This window comes from Polypterus senegalus, chromosome 5 (genome assembly GCF_016835505.1).
Source record: "Polypterus senegalus isolate Bchr_013 chromosome 5, ASM1683550v1, whole genome shotgun sequence".
Lineage (NCBI taxonomy): Eukaryota > Metazoa > Chordata > Cladistia > Polypteriformes > Polypteridae > Polypterus > Polypterus senegalus.
This window is the reverse complement of record NC_053158.1, coordinates 31,070,135-31,090,535: the sequence shown is the minus strand read 5'-3', so window position 1 is coordinate 31,090,535 and position 20,401 is coordinate 31,070,135. Positions and strand designations below refer to the sequence as shown.

Sequence of the window (20,401 nt, the reverse complement as noted above, 5' to 3'; positions counted from 1 at the left end):
CTCCCACTGTATCACCATTTAAAGGGGTTTCAGAGGAGCGACCGCGTCACCTTGGTGTGCATTCAGCTACACTCTTCACAAAGGTGCGTGCCACTCGCTGGGGTTTGAATTGGTATGCGAGCAAAGTTCAGATCAAATGGCAATGCAGCAGCAGCAAGCCAGCAGCTGATCGAGCAAAGAGGAGTTAAAAAATGTATTTGTTTCCCATTGTAGCGCCATGTAAGAGGGGTTTCAGAGAAGTGGCCGCATCTCCTTGTTGGTGCGTTCAGCCCCCCTCTTCACAACAGCGCAAAGTGCATGCGGGTGGAAGGGGTAGGCGAGCGAAGCCTCCTACCTTATGTAAAAGAAAAACAAAAAATAGGTGTATACAGTTTCTGAGCACAACCATTATGTCTGATGACAGCAGGAGTTCTTCCACTCTTTTCTGTGGTGAATGCCAGTGCAGAGTTTTTATTAGGTGAGTAAAGTTAAGGTCTGGGCCAAGACTTGACCAGTCCAGAACATTCACCTTCTTTTTACTTTCTTGTATACACAGTATAGAGAAAATATAGGAATCGTAAAAAAAAATCTGACCTTGAGATTTTGTTGAATCTTGACGTTTTAGAGTCAGAAAGTACCTTTTTTGAAATGATGTCTGTCTGTGTGTTGTGGTATATGGTCGGCTTGTCATCCCGGCCAATACCCCCAGGCCACCAGATGGAGCCCTCCCTGCAGTATGGAGGCGCCCCGAAGACCAGCAGGGAGTCATGGACTATGTAGTTTTTATACACGACCCTGCTGGATACCACAGGGGCCGCAAGAGGGAGCTGCACGGAGGACCGAAGAATCATTTGTGCCCTATGACCCGGAAGTGCGTCATAGGAAGAGCAACAACAGAAGTGACGTGCTTCCGGGGTGAAGAAAAGGACTTGCACCTGACCCGGAAGTGATGAAGAATCACATGGACTGGGGACTGGGAACACTTCTGGGTCAGGGTGTATAAAAGGACTGTGGGAGCTCCCAGACGGCGAGCTGAGCTGGGTGGAAGGGTGGCAACGCGTCTGGGAGTAGTGGAGAGTTATTGTATTATTGTGCTTATTTATGAGTATAGTGGAGGAGAGGGTGCTTTGTGCACTGTGGCATTTAAATTAAGTCAACTATTGGACTTTTTCCTGGTGTCTGGAGTCTTGGACAAGGGTTCAAGAGAGCGATAGCGCCCCCCATCTGTCACAGTGTGTGTAAACACAATAACTCGAAAGCACTTCGACCTCAGTCAACGAGACTTTATACAACTGCTTTATATCAAAAATAAGGAATCCTATCAACTTTTAAAGTGGTACTTTAACTGAATACTTTTGCAAATGTCCAAGTAAACTATGGTTATAATTTCAGATAGATGATTCAAATTTTGTGTGAATATTTATAATGAAAAAAAGAAAACATCTGAGATTTGAGAAACATTACTTAACGGGAAGTAGTATTTTTTTTAAACAACCATCTGAATTTTTTGTATCACGGAAATATAAATGTGTACACGATATTAAAAGCTGTATTCAATATAACGCATATTCTTTCAATAATTATTATTAATTCTGTTTTAATTCACACATCATCAGTTTAGCAGTAACATGTAAACACTGAACATGCCATGTAAATATAAAGATGTAATGGGCACAATAAGCTGCTACGTCCCCGTCATTTTCCTGGTAATACATTTAATTTTATGATTTTTTTTTTTACTTCCACCATCATTATAATAATTAATTGTAGCTAAATAAAGTTGTACCTATAGCAATTTATTGCAACAGATATTATATGATGCTAACGCTTTTTCTTTGTTTTTAGGTGACTGTATGTCTTTTCACCACCTTTTTCGACCTCTGTAAGTGTGAAAATACCATTTTAACATAAAGTTTGATTATAAATAGAGATAAATGATTGTGTATTGATATTATCAATTAGTTTTGATGAGAAACAAAGGCGTATGATATTTCAGAAATATTGCACAACTGGAAGTGGTTCTGATGACCTTTTCCTCCATCTCAGTTTACGTGAAAGTTGAGGGGAGCGCACTCCCCATTTTTTTTTACATCATTCCTTGGATGGATTGGCTGCTGTGCTGAAAGCCATTCTTTAGAGTCAGGGTTCAGGCAGTTGAGCGGCGGGTATTGAACCAAAACCAAAATGTCTTGTATTTTTCTGCTTACCATGATCAGAACGTCCCATAGGATGATTCTGACACTTGCATGCTTACCAGTCGGTGCAATGCAGTTTGGATAGTGAGCAGTGTTGGATTGGCACTTAATGTATCTTATGGACTTAAGATGAAAAGCTCTAACTTGGTCTCATCAGACCATAACTGACTTGGTTTTGAGAGAATGAATCTGTGCTCTTGCAATAGTAATAAGTTTACAGAGGACAGAAAGTAAATCTAAGTTTATATGAGGTTGCATGTTATAATCATGTCATGTGTTCTCTGCAATATATAAAGAAATTACAATAACTGCTCCCTTAAGGTTACCATTGACTTCTCTTTACCTGGTCCTCTGTTTTGGAGGGACATCTTGATATTGTCCTGGTGGTGCTCTATTTACTCTTTTCCTAATGATGGTCTTCAGGGTGTTCTATGATACACATGACATTTTCAAAATTCATTCTTTTTGCCTCTACTGATCCGTGCCCTTCAACAATAACAACAAAAACAGCATTTATTTACATGGCACATTGTCATACAAATGCTTTACAAGATGAAGAAAGAAAGGTTTATATAAAATAAGATTAGGCAATGCTAAGTAACAAAGAATAAAGTAAGGTCTGATGGCCAGGAGGACAGAAAAAACAAACAAACAAAAAAACAAAATCTGCAGGGGTTCTGATGCCACGAGACCACCCAGCCCCCACTGGGCATTCTACCTAACATCAATGACCTCAATCAGTCCTCATGGCTTTCAGGCTTCACATGGAAGAATTGGATCAGGGGTGCCCACACTTTTTCAGCTTGCGAGCTACTTTTGAAATGACCAGGTCGAAATGATCTACCTACATTAAAAATGAGATATATATATATATATATATATATATACACTGAGTATACTTTACACATAAAATGGATGTTGTCGTACCTTGCATAACTGAGTAATCTTTATGGCACAATAACAATCCATACATTTATGGTCACTACAGTATCTAATAATCGTCATGTGGGAAAAGGCTGACTCGCATAAATAAGTCGAGCCGAATAGCGCAGTCAAGGAGCTTTTGAATTCAGCCGGGTGAAAAATGACGGCTGTCCGATTAACTGCGATTTTAGTTACTTCTCTTTTCTATTTCTCAGATCGCTTTTCAGAAGGAAGTCAGTTTCGTAGTTTTTATGAGCAGTTCGAAAGGGCCTTTTCACATTTTCCTCCTTTGGAATAGCAATGATAGATTGACAGATCAGACAAACGCACTTTGATTGTGACATTGTGAGAAAAAAAATCCTCTTCCAATTCCACATCCAGCCCATATCCTCCCCAAACATCCATCCATCCATTATCCAACCCGCTGAATCCGAACACAGGGTCATGGGGGTCTGCTGGAGCCAATCCCAGCCAACACAGGGCACAAGGCAGGAACCAATCCTGGGCAGGGTGCCAACCCACCATAGGACACACACAAACACACCCACACACCAAGCACACACCAAGCACACACTAGGGCCAATTTAGAATCGCCAATCCACCTAACCAGCATGTCTTCGGATTGTGGGAGGAAACCAGAGCGCCCGGAGGAAACCCACGCAGACACGGGGAGAACATGCAAACTCCACGCAGGGAGGACCCACGAAGTGAACCCAGGTCTCCTAACTGCGAGGCAGCAGCGCTACCACTGCGCCACCGTGCCGTCCCCTCCCCAAACAATTTTTTTTTAAATCCCTTCTTTAGTCGATATAAATTGGAAGGCTAACTAGATCACAGCCGGAGTTTTGCAGTAGCTCCTGCGTTTGATCGTGCGTGCGGGATGACCAGTGTGTTAGAAGAAGAGAGATCTCAGACTGGCCGCCCTGTATGTCAATCAAGTGGCAAATGCCATAGGGAGGATATGTGATAGACTAACGTTTAAAAAAAATGTTTTTTGAATGCAACGCAATCATCCTGCACTACTTTGGCGATCTACCGGTCAATCGTGATCGACGCATTGGGCACCCCTGGACTAGATGATGCTGGTCATGTGGACATCTAGCCTTGAATCAATCAATAAGAACACAGAAATCTTCTGTTAGCTACGTGTGTTCAATGACTGATCAATGCAACCACCAAAGCTTAAAGCTCACATTCTAAGCAGTTTGTGTTGTATTTCTGAGGTGGCACTGATAGATTGGCCATCTAGCTCTGTGGAGAGGATTACTTGTATTCTGTTTTATGTGTTGTATTTATCCCAGTTTTTCACACCAATCGCACACCTCAACTACCAGGAATGCGGTCTCTCCCTCTCTGAATTGCCTTTCAAAAGTTTTTTTTTTTTTCATTTTTGTTGTTGGAGGTTTTTCTTGTCTTCTTAGAGAGTGAAGGCATTTGTCAAAAAAAAAAACAAAAAACCAGGGCCTGTTAAAGCCCATCGAGGCAATTCCTTGTGTGATTTTGGGCTATACAAGAATTAAATTGTTGTTGTTTGCATGTACCCTCATATTGCAAACATCACTTAGTGATCTGAAATCAGCCCAGGGTGAGGGCGTATTGTGATGGTATCCCATCCTGGGCTGGTTCCTTAAGTTTGGTTTCAAATGGTGCCAAGTCTAGATATATTAAAAAAAAAAAACAGGCTCAGGAAATGAGTGTACCATCCGGTCAAGTACTACACCCTTGTGCAAATGAATTGAAACAAACTCTGAAAACAAGAAAAATTAGTTTTGCTCATTTTTTATGGATAACATTCATAGACTGACATCAGTACATGATATGGCCTCCTCGACTCAAGCATGTGGTAGCAATTTGGCATGGAATCCCCCAATTCTGAACAGTCTTGGAGGATTTTGGGGTCTCAAACTTGAACATTAGAACACTCTAGACGAGAACAGGCCATTCAGCCCAACAAAGCTCGCCAGTCCTATCCACTTGTTTCCTCCAAGAAAACATCAAGTCGAGTTTTGAAAGTCCCTAACGTCTTACTGTCTACCACACTACTTGGTCACTTATTCCAAGTGTCTATCGTTCTTTGTGTAATGAAAAACTTCCTAATGTTTGTGCGAAATTTACCCTGAATAAGGGTCTGAATCATCTTCTCAGGAGAGTTTCCAGGCCCACTCCAGTATGTTCATTTTATTGTCAGTGAAAAATGTCTTCACTTGTTTCTATGTGCGACACGGTGCCAGATCTTGTTGAAAAACACAGGATTGTGTGAAACACCCACAGATTTTTCAATGAGAATGAAATGAACATCCTGGAGTGGCCTGGAAACTCTCCTGATATGAACCCAATTGAAAATTTGAGGTCTATTTGTAAGCAACTACTTTGTGGAATGGACTGCACAACCATGAAGATGTCGTCTCAGGCCCTAATTCACGATCCCAGAATCCTGCAAGAAAATTCAAAATTGGTGGATTCCATGGCAAATTGCATCAAGATGCTTCTCAAGAGTCGAGGAGGTCACATCATGTAATATTAGTCAAAATAAAAAATTGAGCAAACTTGATTTGTGTTGTTTTCAAAGTTTGCTTTAATTCACTTGCACAAGGTCTTGCACCCCATGTTCCCGCGTAAGAGAGAAGTGGGAACAGAAAGAGGATCGATAAGTGTACAAGCACTCTGCCAAACACTGACATACTACACAGACTTATGTCTCTTCGATCTTTTAATGCAAAAGTTGGCTGAGATATCATATGGATGGATGGATGGCCTTCTAAATTTATTCTCCCATCAAGATCACATCTAGAAATTAATTTCTGTGCACAAAACCAACCTAAGCTGGAGATAAGGTCTCAGAAGTGAAAAAAAAAGAGAACGTCCACTCTACTAAATTAAGTTCACAGTTTTAAGTTAACGTCACAAATACTTGCTGCTTCCAATGACAATCACCTTCTTAGAAGAGTCTTGACATTGTAAATTTGAATCAGGCAGAGCCACAAGGGGTAATGGCACCGAGCTACAGCTCCTCAGCCTGGCAGAAAAGTGGCAAAAGTAAAACACCGCTTTACGTGAGAAAGAAGAAATGTTGTGAGTGGCTAAGTAAGGGAATACTCATTCCAGCAAAACATATTTCTGAACAAATTACCAGTAAGCCTGTTGTTTTCCCTGTCCTCACATTCTTAACAGCCCCTCAAAATAGAGAGGAGGAGGAGGAGACGGGGGGGGTTTAGCTTTCATTCGGTGTCTCATCCCAGTGCAGCCTAACAGGTACAAGGGTTTCAGTAACTCCTGGGCAATATAAAGCTTCAAAGAGGAGATTAACTGGAAATTAGCTGCGATGGATGATTATGCTAAAGAACTGGGGGCGGGCAAAATGGATCACTTTACAGCACAGAGTTCCATCAGCAGTGAGCAGTTAAAAAGTGTGTACACATATTAGCTTACCTTTTCTAGGGCTGCCTGACTTCAAAACAGCTCTGAAGACTGAAAGCGTGCCAACTGCGAGATTATTTTTCCATCCTGCGTCAACCTTATGCAGCCACGTAGCTTTGGGCTTTAAAATTTCATTGCATGATTATTTTCCTGCTCCAAACAAAGCAAACAGTACTTTGAAGACTGGAACAAGGAAACCTCAGGCTAAGATTTTGACAAATTGCTTTCTGAGAAGTACATCTCACATAGATGGTGAAACGTCCAACTGGCGTGTGAAGGCTCATTCCCTTTTCCAAGGACCAGGCTTGCAAGAATGAGAAATATGCCTCATCCTCTCCCAAATATGCATCTCCACAGAAGCAGATGATTGTGCTGTTATAGTTTCAGGTTCCAGGCTTTATTCTGTATTCGTCTCATCCATTTCCTGAATTCAGTTTTGTCTCAAAAAGTCACAAGCAGCTGACAGGTACCAAACTTACATGTGATACCAGTCCATTATAGTGCACACTCACACATTATGGGGGCATTTTAGAGTTGCTGATTAATCTGATTTACATATACCTAGGATGCAATAGGAAATTCATTTTAATTTAATTGTGCGTAATACTCTTTACTTAGAGCAGTCTCAGAATAATTAGTCAAGTTTTCACCTAGGAGTATATGACAAGAAAAATTAAAATCAAACCTAATTTCAATCTGATTAACATAAAATGATGACAAGATAAGCCCATTAAGATTATACTTGACAATCAAAGTAGCCTGAGAAAAAGCTACACAGTCATGTGGCCAGGCCAAGAACTACAGTAAATCACGGAGCTGTTAGGCATCAGCATTAACCATAGAATGGTGTAGTCAGTGGGACACTGGATGGTTAAACAACAAAAATGTGTAAATGGCCCGATTGAATACTGATCTATACGTCACCTTGAATAAAGGCATCAGTCAGGTACGTCATAATAATAACAACCACTGCATCATCGTGTCATCTTCGATAGTCATCACATTTTCTTTAATAGAAATGGCTGGAGTGGATTAATTTAACTGGGTGGAGTGGAAGGCCTCCTCTCTTTGGTAAACTTTACATTCTTTAACAAATCATTAGGTTCAGAGTGACACTAAATGACATAGGTGTGCCTCGTCACAGACTTATCCCTTCCCTGGGGCTATGTCCCACATTGTAACCTATATCTGGTAGATGGTGTTTAATAACATTTCACTTGCTCTATGAAGAAGTAACTTTTGGTGGTTAATTAGTGTTCTTATTAGGAGTCATATTATTATTATGTTAAATTAACATGTCCTGACAAAGACGTGCATCTTACTTTACTGACTGGTAGACAGACAGAGAGGCAAGTACGGCCAAGTGTGAATGTGTCTGTATGCATGAATGTGACCTGTGATGGACTGGAATCCCATACATACATACAGTACGTACATACAGTATCCATCCATCCATTATCCAACCCGCTATATCCTATAATAAACACAAAAGTTAGGCTAAACAAACAGCAAAAAAAAATACAAATTGAGTCTTATTAACATGATATTATGACAATACACAGTGCCTTCACAAAGACCCCTTCACTTTATTCACATTCTGTTGTATTGCAGTCTTATGCTAAAATCATGAAATTTTTTTTCCTCACCGAGTGACAATCAGTATCCTAGAAGGTCATAGCAAAAACAGCATTTTAGAATTTTCTTTTAATTTTTTAAAAAATGAAAAACAGAAATATCACACTGACACAAGCATTCAGAATCTTTTCATAGAACTTCATTGAAGCCCTTTGGCAGCGGTTACAGCCTGGAGTCTTTTCAGGCATGATGCAATAAGCTTTGCACACCAAGATTTGGGCACTTTCTACCATTTTCTTTGCTGATTCCCACAGACTCTGTTAGGTTAGATGGAGACCATTAGTGGACAGCCATTTTCAGGTCTCTCTTGAAATGTCTGATTGGGTTCAAGCCTACGATCTGGCAGGACCACTCAAGGACATTCAGCAGAGCTGATTCTAGGTCACTCCTGTGTTGTCTTTGCTTTGCGCTTTGTCCTGTAGGAGGTGAACGTTCAGCCCAGTCTGAGGTCCAGAGCATTCTGAAGCAGGTTTTCATTGAGGACACCTCTGTACTTTGCTCCGTTCAGCTTTCCCTAAGTCCTGTCTAGTCTCCCAGTCCCTGACATTAAAAAACAACCCGGCAGCTTCATGTTGCCACCACCATGCTTCACTGTTGGAACGGCAAATGATGAGTGGCGTGTGGTTACCTCCAGAAATGACACTTACAATTGTTTAGTTCGGTCTTGGTTTCATCAGAGTTGACAATAAAATTTCTCATAGTCGGCAAATCCTTTAGGTGCCTTTTTGCAAACTCCAAGTGGGCTTTCCTATGTTCTCTGGACACTCTACCATAAAGCCTAGATTGGTGGAGTGTTGAAGTAGTGGTTGTCCTTCTGGAAGTTTCTACCATCCCCACACAGGTTCTCTGAAGTTCAGGTTCTTGGTCACTTCTCTTACCAAAGCCCTCCAACTGACAGCTCAATCAGATCTAACTTCGTCTAACTCTAGAAAGACCTCATAGCTGTTCCAAACTTGTTCCAAAGCTGAAAAATCCAGTAGAGAGGTTGAGTTTGCTAGTCGGACAACTTTGCTCTATTTGATTTTCCTTTTTGTGCCCTCCTTGTCCTACCAGAGTTTTTTTAAAAGTCTGTATCAATCATAACTCTTACCTGTGTGCAGTATATTTTTGCCTTTTTGTGCACATTCTTAACAATTGATATTTTATGCACCTAGTAGCACGTACCTCTGTGTGAGCTATGTAGTATAATTAAGACTGATGTATACAAATCAAATTGTATTATTATTAATGTTGCAATAAACAATAGAATTAGAATTTATCTTCAGATCTGACATTGTGAAGGAGGCTGCATATACATCTTCAGTTACAAGTGACATGAGGAACTTGTCCTGGGTTTCCTATGAGGTCCTCCCATACCCAAAAAATGTAGGTCAGGGTAAGTGGCAACTCTAAACAGCTCTATTCTCAATGGACTGGCATCTCAACCATGGCTGGCCTTTGTGCCCAGTGCTGCTAGAATACCTGCCTGCTCCTATTTAATACACCAAGCAAGTTCAGAAGATGAACAAAGAAATGTTAAATAAATGAATATATAAATTAATTAAAATAAATAGCAACTGTAAATTGTATGGATTTTTACTTTCAAATATAAAATGACTTCTGATTTATTGTGTTACTCAAACTCACCAAATAAATGTTTCTGAATACGGTACACCTTACTTTTCATAAAGTATTATAAAAGGAGCTACTGTGAAAAAAAATCTTCTACTTCCATAACATCACATAACCTAACCTAACATTCCTTTAAATTATTCTATAGTCAGTTTATAAATAAAGATAGAGGAGCCCCATATTAGCCTGAGGCCTAGCAGTATATGGGAGGATAACCAATTGTAGTTCAAATTCAGTTTTTTGTGTTGTTTGGTTACAAACAAACCCAAATGCCAGAAACGATGTGGTCACACATGATCAAGTAAGTTGGAATCTAAAATAAAAAATCATTCAATCTATATCTATACTTGTTGAAAAATGTAGTCAATGCCTTATATTTTTAAACATTCACTGCTATTTTCTGAACAATCACTTGGTTATTGTTATCTCACCCATCCACTTTCTAACCTGATGAGCCAGTTCAGCATCAAAGAAGACTGTGCCTATTCTGACAGACATGGCTGTAAGGTGGGAACCAATCCCAGTTGGGGGCTCTGTCTGTTGTAGTAGCTTCTAGTATTGTTATTATCCTTTATAACGCAGGGCTCCATGTGTTTTACAGTGTTTGTCCAGAACATGAAACTAAGCTGAGTACAACAAGTTTACTGCTCCATAAACAATTAGAAACATTGAAAAAAAGCATACTAAAATGAGGAAAGATAGAGCCAAATATATCTGTAGATAGCTCGGATGAGATGTGGGATCAAAGGGAAAGTTTTTTGAAGGGATGGCACCTCTTAGCTGTTTGGGTTGTCCACTGAAGGGTGCACCAAAGTTTGCAAGCAAAAACTGAGAAACATGATAGACATTTAGTTAGCCTAGAAAGAGATTAGGGACATTAGCAGAAAGACCGATGCAAAATGGAGGCTTCTAGGTAGGATTAATAGAAAGACCAAGAAGAGGAGAAAAGTGGGAGCAGAGCCATGCAGGGGATATGTAGGTCAGAAAAGTAGCTATGAACTAGATTGTAATCTGCAGGAATCCACTGGAGACCAGAAAGCGACGCATAGCAAGGGACCAGTCGGGCAGCAGTGTTCTGGACGAACTTGAGGAGTTAGACAGAATGCACAAGTATCCCATCTAGCAGAGGCCTGCAGTACTCTGCATCTAGAAAGAACAAAATCATGAACAAGAAATGGCATAAGCAGTAAAAAAAAGAACATATCTTATGCAAAAATGTCAGGACTGGGCCAACAGTAAAAGGATAGTCCTCCAAAGTCAGTCTAAGTTTCCTAATTTGCCAAGAGGAGTGATATAAAGAGTCGTGATCATATTTTAAATATATCTGGTGACAGTCACTTCAAGCTCCTGTAAAGCTGACCTTTGTACGAAAAAGTAACATAGACCTTGCCTAGTTAATCTGGGGTTGCAATCTGAATATTCAATTGTTAAATTAAAAACGTGTTGGATTTCTGACTTTTTTTTAGTGATTTTTCTTTTTCATTTAATCAAGATCATACTGGCCAAAAAGGGAAATTTATCAGCATACCATATTCTATAAGAGACCCAGATGTGCTCACTTGTTCAGAATCACTGCTGGAAACATTATGGAGTATTAACAATGTGGAAAACTAGCACCCTTGAAATGTATAATAAATATATCCCTTCATTCATTTGAGGTGCCCAGATTTGCTCACATTGGTTGGATTCTCGTTCGATTGCTGGCTGCAGTTATTTTTGTGACTGGAGGTTTGCACATTTTCACAGAGGTTTCTACTGGTGACTCCTTCACATTCATTTCCAAATGTTACTTGATACAGTGTGTTGCATATGCAAGGCCTCCAATCCATCCACAAGATTCTACCAGCATAGGACCTGGCTTCCTATGTGACTTTCCACTACAAAAAGAAAATGGATACATGGATTGATATTCAATAAAATCTAAAGGAATGACAGACTGATAAAAGAAATCACACAGAGACAAGTTAAACATGAACTGACGTGGTTTTACTGCATTTGGCCATTTCAGAACCCCCGAGTTCATTTACTGGGCTCCTCTAATACAGTCTGGTACTTCTTGCTTTCAAGTCTTCTGTTTCTGGGCCTGTGAAGTTCTTCCACCTCAGAATGCAGTTATTAAAAACACTCAGTTGATGCCAAAGGTGGGTCAATACAACACACAGAATGGGTGTAGATGTGTTTCACACACAAAAGAGGAGGAGAAATGGGGGAATATGTTAAGCAGAGGCCAGGCGCCTCCGTTGTTAGAACAGGTTCATAAAACTCAAATGCCATAACTGCTTGTCTGAGAGTCTCTATCGATCAGTTCTAACATCAGTTCATGGTTTATTAAGCATTTTTATGTCAACATTTTTTTAGCAAACAAATTCTAAATATGGCATTTTGTACTTTGCAAAAAAAATACATATCCATATAGAATGAAGAATGCTTAATGTCAGCATAAAAGATAAGCTGGATGACTGTATATGAAGACAACAACTACAACTCTCACAGCACGGTCATTGGTTAACTTTAGAATATCCAAGCATTATCATTTATTAAAAAAAGGAACAAAAAAGATGAAATTATCCTACACTAAAATAAAAATAAAACCATTTCATCCTTATTGGTATTACCGTTTACTTTAATGGTCTCGATTTACTCCACTATTAAACTGATAATTTCATTAACATGATTCTTTCTTGCTTTTGCTCTGTCGCTTGGCAGGTATCTTTAAAAAAACATGATCTGATGACATAAAATGGGGAATTCTTTGTTTCATTTGAATTCCCCACATTTTAAAGACTGTCATGCATTACTTATTTATTGATTTGTGTTAGGATAGTGTTGTCTTCACATAGACTCAAATAATGGTATCTAGTCATTCACTTCCTCATACACATCCACCCTATTGCGTGTTGACAAGTTTCAAAGGATGCAGCGGCCGCCGTGGGTGCTTCACTTGAGGGCTCCTAGACGACAGCCTTTGAATCCTTGCAGTCCTGAGCAGTGGTGCCTGAGTTAGTCTGTTTATTGTCTGCCTTCTCGCCCAGATGGATCACTTGTCTGGAAGATGAATAGGACAAGAAGAGTACTGAGTTCCAGGGCAGCACGTCTCAGTAGACATGTTTATACGCAGATGCCGCTTTCAAGGCAAAGGTTAGCAAAAAAAGACCACACTTTAAAACAAAACAATATTTACAATCTGATTGCACTGAAATGAGATCATACTAAAAAAGAAAAAAGAGAAAGAAGCAAAACAACCGTTTACTTAAAGCAATTCATCAAGTGAGGAATTATTGTGTTGACACACAGCACTATGCTCAGTAGGGGACGATTTACTCGTACACTCATATTATTAATGTATCATGTCCTAAAATACATTTTATTTAAATGATTCAAAAACCTGCTTTGGTTACTTCAGCTGAATGTTCTAGCTTTTTATTTAAAAAAAAAACACAACATTTTCTATTAATACATTGTGTTTCCAGAATAAAAAAAATACTCATTTTTTTACTGTATCATTTCCTAGAGCTTGAATATTGGCATGATATTTTTAAAAAAAGTGTTTTTATTCGTATTATGTCCCAGAATTCACAAATCAGAATTGTATATTAATGTATCACATCATAGAACAGCTACAAAATCTGAAAGTTCAATCAATGGATCAAAAAACCTAGAATTCAAGAAACTGAATTTACATTCAAGTATCATTTACCAGAAATAATTTTATATTCATGTATCATGTCCTGGAATTCAAAAGTCTGCATTGTATATTAGTGTATCATATCCTAGAATTAGGCGGCACGGTGGCGCGGTGGGTAGTGCTGCAGCCTCGAGGTTAGGAGACCCGGGTTCGCTTCCCAGGTCCTCCCATGCGTGGAGTTTGCATGTTCTCCCCAGTCCAAAGACATGCAGGTTAGGTGCATTGGTAAATCCTAAATTGTCCTTGGTGTGTGGGTGATTGTGTGCGCACCCTGCGGTGGGCTGGCGCCCTGCCTTGCGCCCTGTGTTGGCTGGGATTGGCTCCAGCAGACCCCCATGACCCTGTAGTTAGGATATAACAGGTTGGATAATGGATGGATGGATATCCTAGAATTAGAAAAAAAACCTAGTTATTTTACATTGACATATCCTGGCACCTCAAAGATCCAACATGGTGGGTCTAAATCCTATGCCTTTTCCGTTTGAGTTTGCACATTGCTGGCCCAATTTGAGTGCAATGTGTAAATGTGTATGAGCAGGCCCTGCCATGGACTGACGTCCTGTCCACGGATTGTTTTTGTTTGTGACAGGCCCCAAAACCTCAAATGGGGTCCTGAACTGGATAAAGGAAGGTCAAGAATGTTATGTTAAGACAGGTTTCTTTTATATTAATGGAAAATGTCATTGAATTTGAACAATTCTGAACTTTATATTAAATCATCATGTCCTTGAAATTCCAATTTCCCACTACTGTTTCATATTCTACAATGTAAATCAAGTTTTATAAAGGGTGCAGAAAGGGAATGCAGTGTGATATTAGGTCATTTGATATTTTTCTAAATCTAAGTGTATTCGAGTTGATTTGAAATTATTGCTACAGTGTCACTGCTATTCTTAACGTCAAAGGTAAAGTCCCTTCAACCTTTAGTAATGTGCTTCAGGGCATATGGAGCTCAGCAGAGCTCAGTTTGTGAACTTCGTCATCATCAATGAACAAAAACGCCTTCTGATGATTCAGCAGAAATGTTGCAGATGAGCATGGTCATTAAAATGATAGTGCATTTAAGCTTGAGATAAGAGGATATAAAATAAAATAGGGTTAGACAGACATTCCTTCCGTAAGTAGAGAGTCCTTTAAACTTACAACATTTAAGAAAAAATATGCACACTAAAAATATATGTAAGAGAACAAAAGCTGTTTGTGTAACCTTTTCCAGTCACACCTACAATGAAAATATTCTTGAATCATGTCAGCAACTTCCTTCAGTTTGCTTATGTTTCCAGGATCAAATTTCCTTAGATGCTGCTTACTCTTAAGAAAAACATACGCATGGAAATTTTAAATTAAATGATTGCTTCTCTTCTTAACAAGCAAGGAAGAAAAATATTTGTAAAAATAAACATTTATATGACCACGTCATTGGGAAGGACTGTATTAAAGTAACTAATCTGAGTAGCTCACGTCATTGGTGTTAGTTTGAAGATGTGCTACAAGTGGATGGACCATCGTTTCCCTTTAACAAAGTGGTTTTCTACAGCAGGAGGAAGCAGAGAACAAAAAAGGTTAAGTATAGCACACCCCTGAGATCAAACATTCAGCAAATGATGCCATTCTTTTAACACTTTTTCTCAGCACTATGAGCAACACTGAGCAACACAGTTTATCTCTCTCGTGCTGTCACCATTTTACGGTGAATACACTACGCCTATCCTTAACTTGATAATGTCTCTTAAGATGATAAAGTAGGGGCACAGAATTTAGTATGCAGTTCCCAGCTCAGTATCAACAGTGTATGTGCTTGTTTTAGGTTAATTGGCGATTCTAGGTTGGCCTTATGTGCATGTGGCTGTGTGTGAGTTGGCCTAATTATGGAGGGGGGGGCCCCTTATGATGCTGGGATAAGCTCTGGCCTCCCAGTCTGGGATGCATGAAGCATCCATCCATCCATCGTCTAACCCGCTGAATCCAAATAGGGTCACGGGGGTCTGCCAGAGCCAATCCCAGCCAACACAGGGCGCACAAGGCAGGAACCAATCCTGGGCAGGGTGCCAACCCACCGCAGGACACACACAAACACCAAGCACACACTAGGGCCAATTTAGAACCGCCAATCCACCTAACCTGCATATCTTTGGATTGTGGGAGGAAACCGGAGCGCCCGGAGGAAACCCACGCAGACACGGGGAGAACATGCAAACTCCATGCAGGGAGGATCCGGGAGGCGAACCCGGGTCTCCTAACTGCGAGGCAGCAGCGCTACCACTGCACCACCGTGCCGCCTTGCATGAAGCATGTTTCCTGCTATTTTTCAAAAACACTGAACAGTTAAAGCATTTGTTTTATATGGGCGCATTCACCAAAACTAATAGTAACCATGATAACATCACGGTCTAATGTATTATCACCTGCAATGCACTTTAAAATAAACAACACGCCACACCTTTAATGGTTTGCTTACTAAACCCTCTCCCCATAAAATACATTTATAGCAATCTCTGAAGTGATTTTCATTATTATTTTTTATGTGATTATAAAACCCATCCACAGATTTCATGTCATCTGAATAAAAAAATATATAATTACTAAAATGATGGAAAGTCCTTTAACCCAGTGTCGAGTAACTTCCCCTGCCTAGGGTCTGTCATGGACACCCTTCAATATTCACACAAGATCTGCTTCATCATCTCCATGGTTAGCAACATTATTTTTCCATCCATCCATTATCCAACCCGCTATAACCCAACCACAGGGTCATGGGGGTCTGCTGGAGCCAATCCCAGCCAACACAGGGCGCAAGGCAGGAAACAAACCCCGGGCAGGGCGCCAGCCCACCACAGGGCACACACACACCCACGCACTTTTTGCAAATCATATTTTCAGAAGATATCTTTTTTTTTTATTTTATTTTGTTCATTACCATGAATGAGTCACAGATCAATCAAAGGTACAATCAATACTACTTCCAACACGTTTATGTTTCACAGCAAATCAAATTGATCTAAGCACCCTTCATCCTAACCATTCTGGAAAGCTATGTGAACAGAAATCCCAGTATGAAGTCATCTCTTATACTGTATATTGTTGTGCACTTCCTCTCTATCGGTGTGGGTGGAATATTCACGTGACAACATGTTCTGACAGAAAAGAGTTTATCCAGCAATTCCAATGATTCCAGTAAACAATAAACAGAACAGATGCATGTATTTCTTTCGTTATTATCATCAGGGTTGTGGCACTTTAGCCATAAGAATGAAGCATATATGTGTGCGTCTGTACCCAAAGCCTGCACATAACCGCTACCTGTTCCGTGCCATGCCACCAACATGCATGCCCCACAAGCCCTACCCACAATCCCAATTATATAATATGCAGCAAAATCCAATAGGTTAAAAGAGGCTCAAATTTTTATTTTAAGGAATAAGAATTATACATTCTTACAAAATTTTGAAAAGTTTTGGACTGCTCCTCACAATGAAAAAATAATGTTTTCTCCAATTTTGAATAACATACAAACATCCTTTCCATACTTGGTTTATTGAGAGTGGATTTAGAGAAAAGCCAAGCAAAATGACACCTTTTATTGGCTAACTAAAAAGATTAGAATGTTTCCAAATGAGTAATACTAGGGTGTTGTACCGTGTTAGCCATTATGAATGTAGTGAGAAGTCAAGCAAATTGACACCTTTTATTGGCCAAGTAAAAAGATTACGATATGCATATGTAATTCCATCTTGCCTGAAGAAGGGGCCTGCGTTGCCTCGAAAGCTTGCATATTGTAATCTTTTTAGTTAGCCAATAAAAGGTGTCATTTTGCTTGACTTCTCCCTACATCCAAACGAGTAAGATAAGATGATGATTATTAGAGTAGTGTAAGATAAAACAATAGATATTTCATGATAGAATGTTGCTCCATAGAGTGTTATCTTCGCATAATTCAATCAGAGGCTGTGGAGTAACTGTAATCTAAAACTAGCTGACAAATAAGCTAAGATTTTTTTGGTAACACAATTTGAGTGTCAAACATTACCCAAGCATATGACATACTGATAAAGGCACTTGATGACATTGTTTCCAATTTAGGTCTTGTCCTGAATATACATCAAATGAACTTAGTCAAAGTGTGTGTCATGTGCACAGCTCAATTACAGTTTGCTTTATACAGAAAAATGAAGACTTTCCCTTGCCTATATTTGAATTCCTCTGTTACCAAGAAGTCCATTGAAATGGCTCCATTACTAACACCCGCTTAGATCGCTTTGAGATAAGTTGTTAAAGTCTATAAATGCTGTCATTACTAAAAAGTATAGGCTCAACCAAAGATAGTGACTGAAGACTAGGAAAGTTGAGTAGGTTTCTATTACTGAAGTTTCTAACTTACCTATTGTGCTAATGAAAGACTATTTTTCAAGAAATTCATACTTACAGTACCTGTATTGTCAATATATCTCTACAAGTCTGGATACCAAGTAACTTCTATGAATTAAAAACTGCATGGGTTACAAATGGCTAAAATATACAAATATTATGCAGAGGAGTCACTGACTGAAGTATTTTGGGTTACTTTAGTATGGCCACCAGATTACAGGTATCTGGGTAATAATTGGTATAAGGAAAAAATGAAAAGAAAAGAAGAACAGAAATCATCTACTCTACCCACACACTGGGTCTTGTTGAGTCCTGATATGCGCCTCAGTTTTAGTTCTGGTCAGACAAGAATCTTCTGTCTCAGAAGTTCTTAGGTTTTGAAGGCTGTTTATCAATCTTTAGGTCTTCACACCTCTGCCACCCACAACACAAGTGCAGCAGGGGGTTCTCTGCTGGTTATGCGTGGTCTGATCTCTTTAGTTCAAATCTCTGGCCTTAATTTTCTACTCTATTTTTTTTCCTGTATTTCATATGAAGTCACAGATATTTTACAGGATTTATTAGAAATACTCCAGTTTGTATTATGTATATGTTAGTCTTTCCTGATAACCTAGTTTCACAATCAGTGAGTTATTTTATTCCCTAACTGACCTCATTTAATCAGCTGGTCTTTTTTCTCTTCTCTTATTCTGCATACAAATAACCACACCAGTGTAAATTTTACCTTTATAAGACATTTCGAAATATTTCTATTTTTGCCATAGCTAGAAATACTTAACTTTTTTCTCAGTTGTTTACAACTGAATTTGCATTTGCTCTTTTAATTGTATCCTAAAAATGACAATTAACAATGAGAAGAGCAGACACATAGCCACATGACACTGAATGAGTGGCATTCATTAGAAGCAGGCAGTGTGGCACAGTGGTAACGGCTTTGGGCTTCAGACCCTGAGGTTGTGGGCTCAAATCCTACTACTGAACCTGTGACTAAGAGCAAGTCATTTCACCCGCCTGTGCTCCAACCAATTGTAGCTCTCAAATGTAAGTTGCCTAGGATGAAGGGATCAGCTAAATAATAAGTAATAACCAGTAAATAGTGAATACTTTTTTTAAATATTCAGAACTCTTGGATGAGTAAAATGGAAATCATGATGAAAATCTTAAAAATCCACTAAACTAGTTCTATTCAACAAACATAAATGCTTGGTATATTCTAATAAAAATGTACCAAGTCTATTTTTGTAGTTTCTTCATTGACGTCACAACACAGAAACTAGAATTTAACAGCTTGCTTAATGAGACTATGTATCCAATTCAGAATAAAAGTTGGTTGGAACAAAAACCTACAGCCAGGACTTCTTTTGAGAACCACTGCATTAGGGTATACAAGGTGGTGCAGTGATTAGCCTCGAAGTAGACAGGACTCAAATACTTGTCCCATCACAGACTGTGTAGAATATTCATGTTCTTCCTGTGCCTGCACATGTTTTCCTCCTCATTCCCAAAGACATGTGTGTTGGGTTAAATGTTGGCTCTAAACTGTTGGGTGTGATTGTGTGTGTGTAAATCTGGTGTAGACTGTCGTCCTATCCAGCCAGAGATGGTGCTTGTCTCATGCCAAATTCTGATAGCTTATATGTTTGCAATCTAGAGATCTGAGCCAGTTCAGAAAACTAAATATATAAAATAACATACTATCCATCTATTATCCAACCCGCTATATCCTAACTACAGGGTCACGGGGGTCTGCTGGAGCCAATCCCAGCCAACAGAGGGCACAAGGCAGGACGCCAGCCCACCACAGAATAACATACTAGTACATAAAAAAAGAAAACACAAAAGGGACACCGTAAACGTTTTTTTGATTAACATATGAACACCTCTGACTAAGTTCTCCATCTAGAGTTCGTAGTACAACAATACAACACAACTTATTTTTTGCACAGCACTCTTCACTGTACAGAACAATGATAATTTGGTTATTCACAAACTGTTAAATATGCTCATTATCATCTCCAATTGCTTTAACACTACCACAAAACCAAAGACAAAATGTCAGCTCTTAATAGAGCAATCTCATTGCACCTTCAAACTAAGAAATACAAACATTTCCTATCAACTGCAAACTCAAAGTCTTCTTTAAATAATAAAAAAACTCTGTTCATAAATATCAAGGAAAAAACTGTGAGATATAAAGTTAAAGGTGTGGGTCTGTACCAGTATAAGAATAAAAGACTCAAGCTTTTCATACTCCGTGGACCATCTAACACAGTGAAAGTTCAATTAGATGTGTTGATCATAACAAATTTGACAGGAAAAAAAATCAGCATTAATAAAAAAAGTATACACTTTTCACTGCTTACAAAATAAGAAGTCAGAATTACTCAGATCACACAATATAATAGGCTAATCTCTAACCAATAATCCCTACCTGAGAAAACAAAATATCAATGCTTACAGCTGATGTTGACATTTGTGCCAACCTGCAGTCAGAAATCTTGAGCCACTAAGTGAAAGTAATCAAGTTTACTCCCTTGAAGTTGTGCGCTAAAAAACAGCACTCAGTAATGTGCAATAATATTGTGCAATG

At 39.2% G+C, this 20,401-nt stretch overlaps 1 protein-coding gene across 5 annotated transcripts in view; it reads right to left on the bottom strand.

Annotated features, from left to right (window-relative positions):
* Positions 1–11,725: 11,725 nt before the first annotated feature.
* Positions 11,726–20,401, bottom strand: part of stau2 (staufen double-stranded RNA binding protein 2) — a 356,944-nt gene continuing 348,268 nt past the window's right edge. For all 5 annotated transcript variants that reach the window (XM_039754429.1, XM_039754431.1, XM_039754434.1 and 2 more), the window contains one exon: positions 11,726–12,806. In XM_039754429.1, coding sequence (XP_039610363.1) covers positions 12,713–12,806 — 94 coding nt within the window. In that variant the 3' untranslated portion in view covers positions 11,726–12,712. The remainder of the gene's footprint in view (positions 12,807–20,401) is intronic.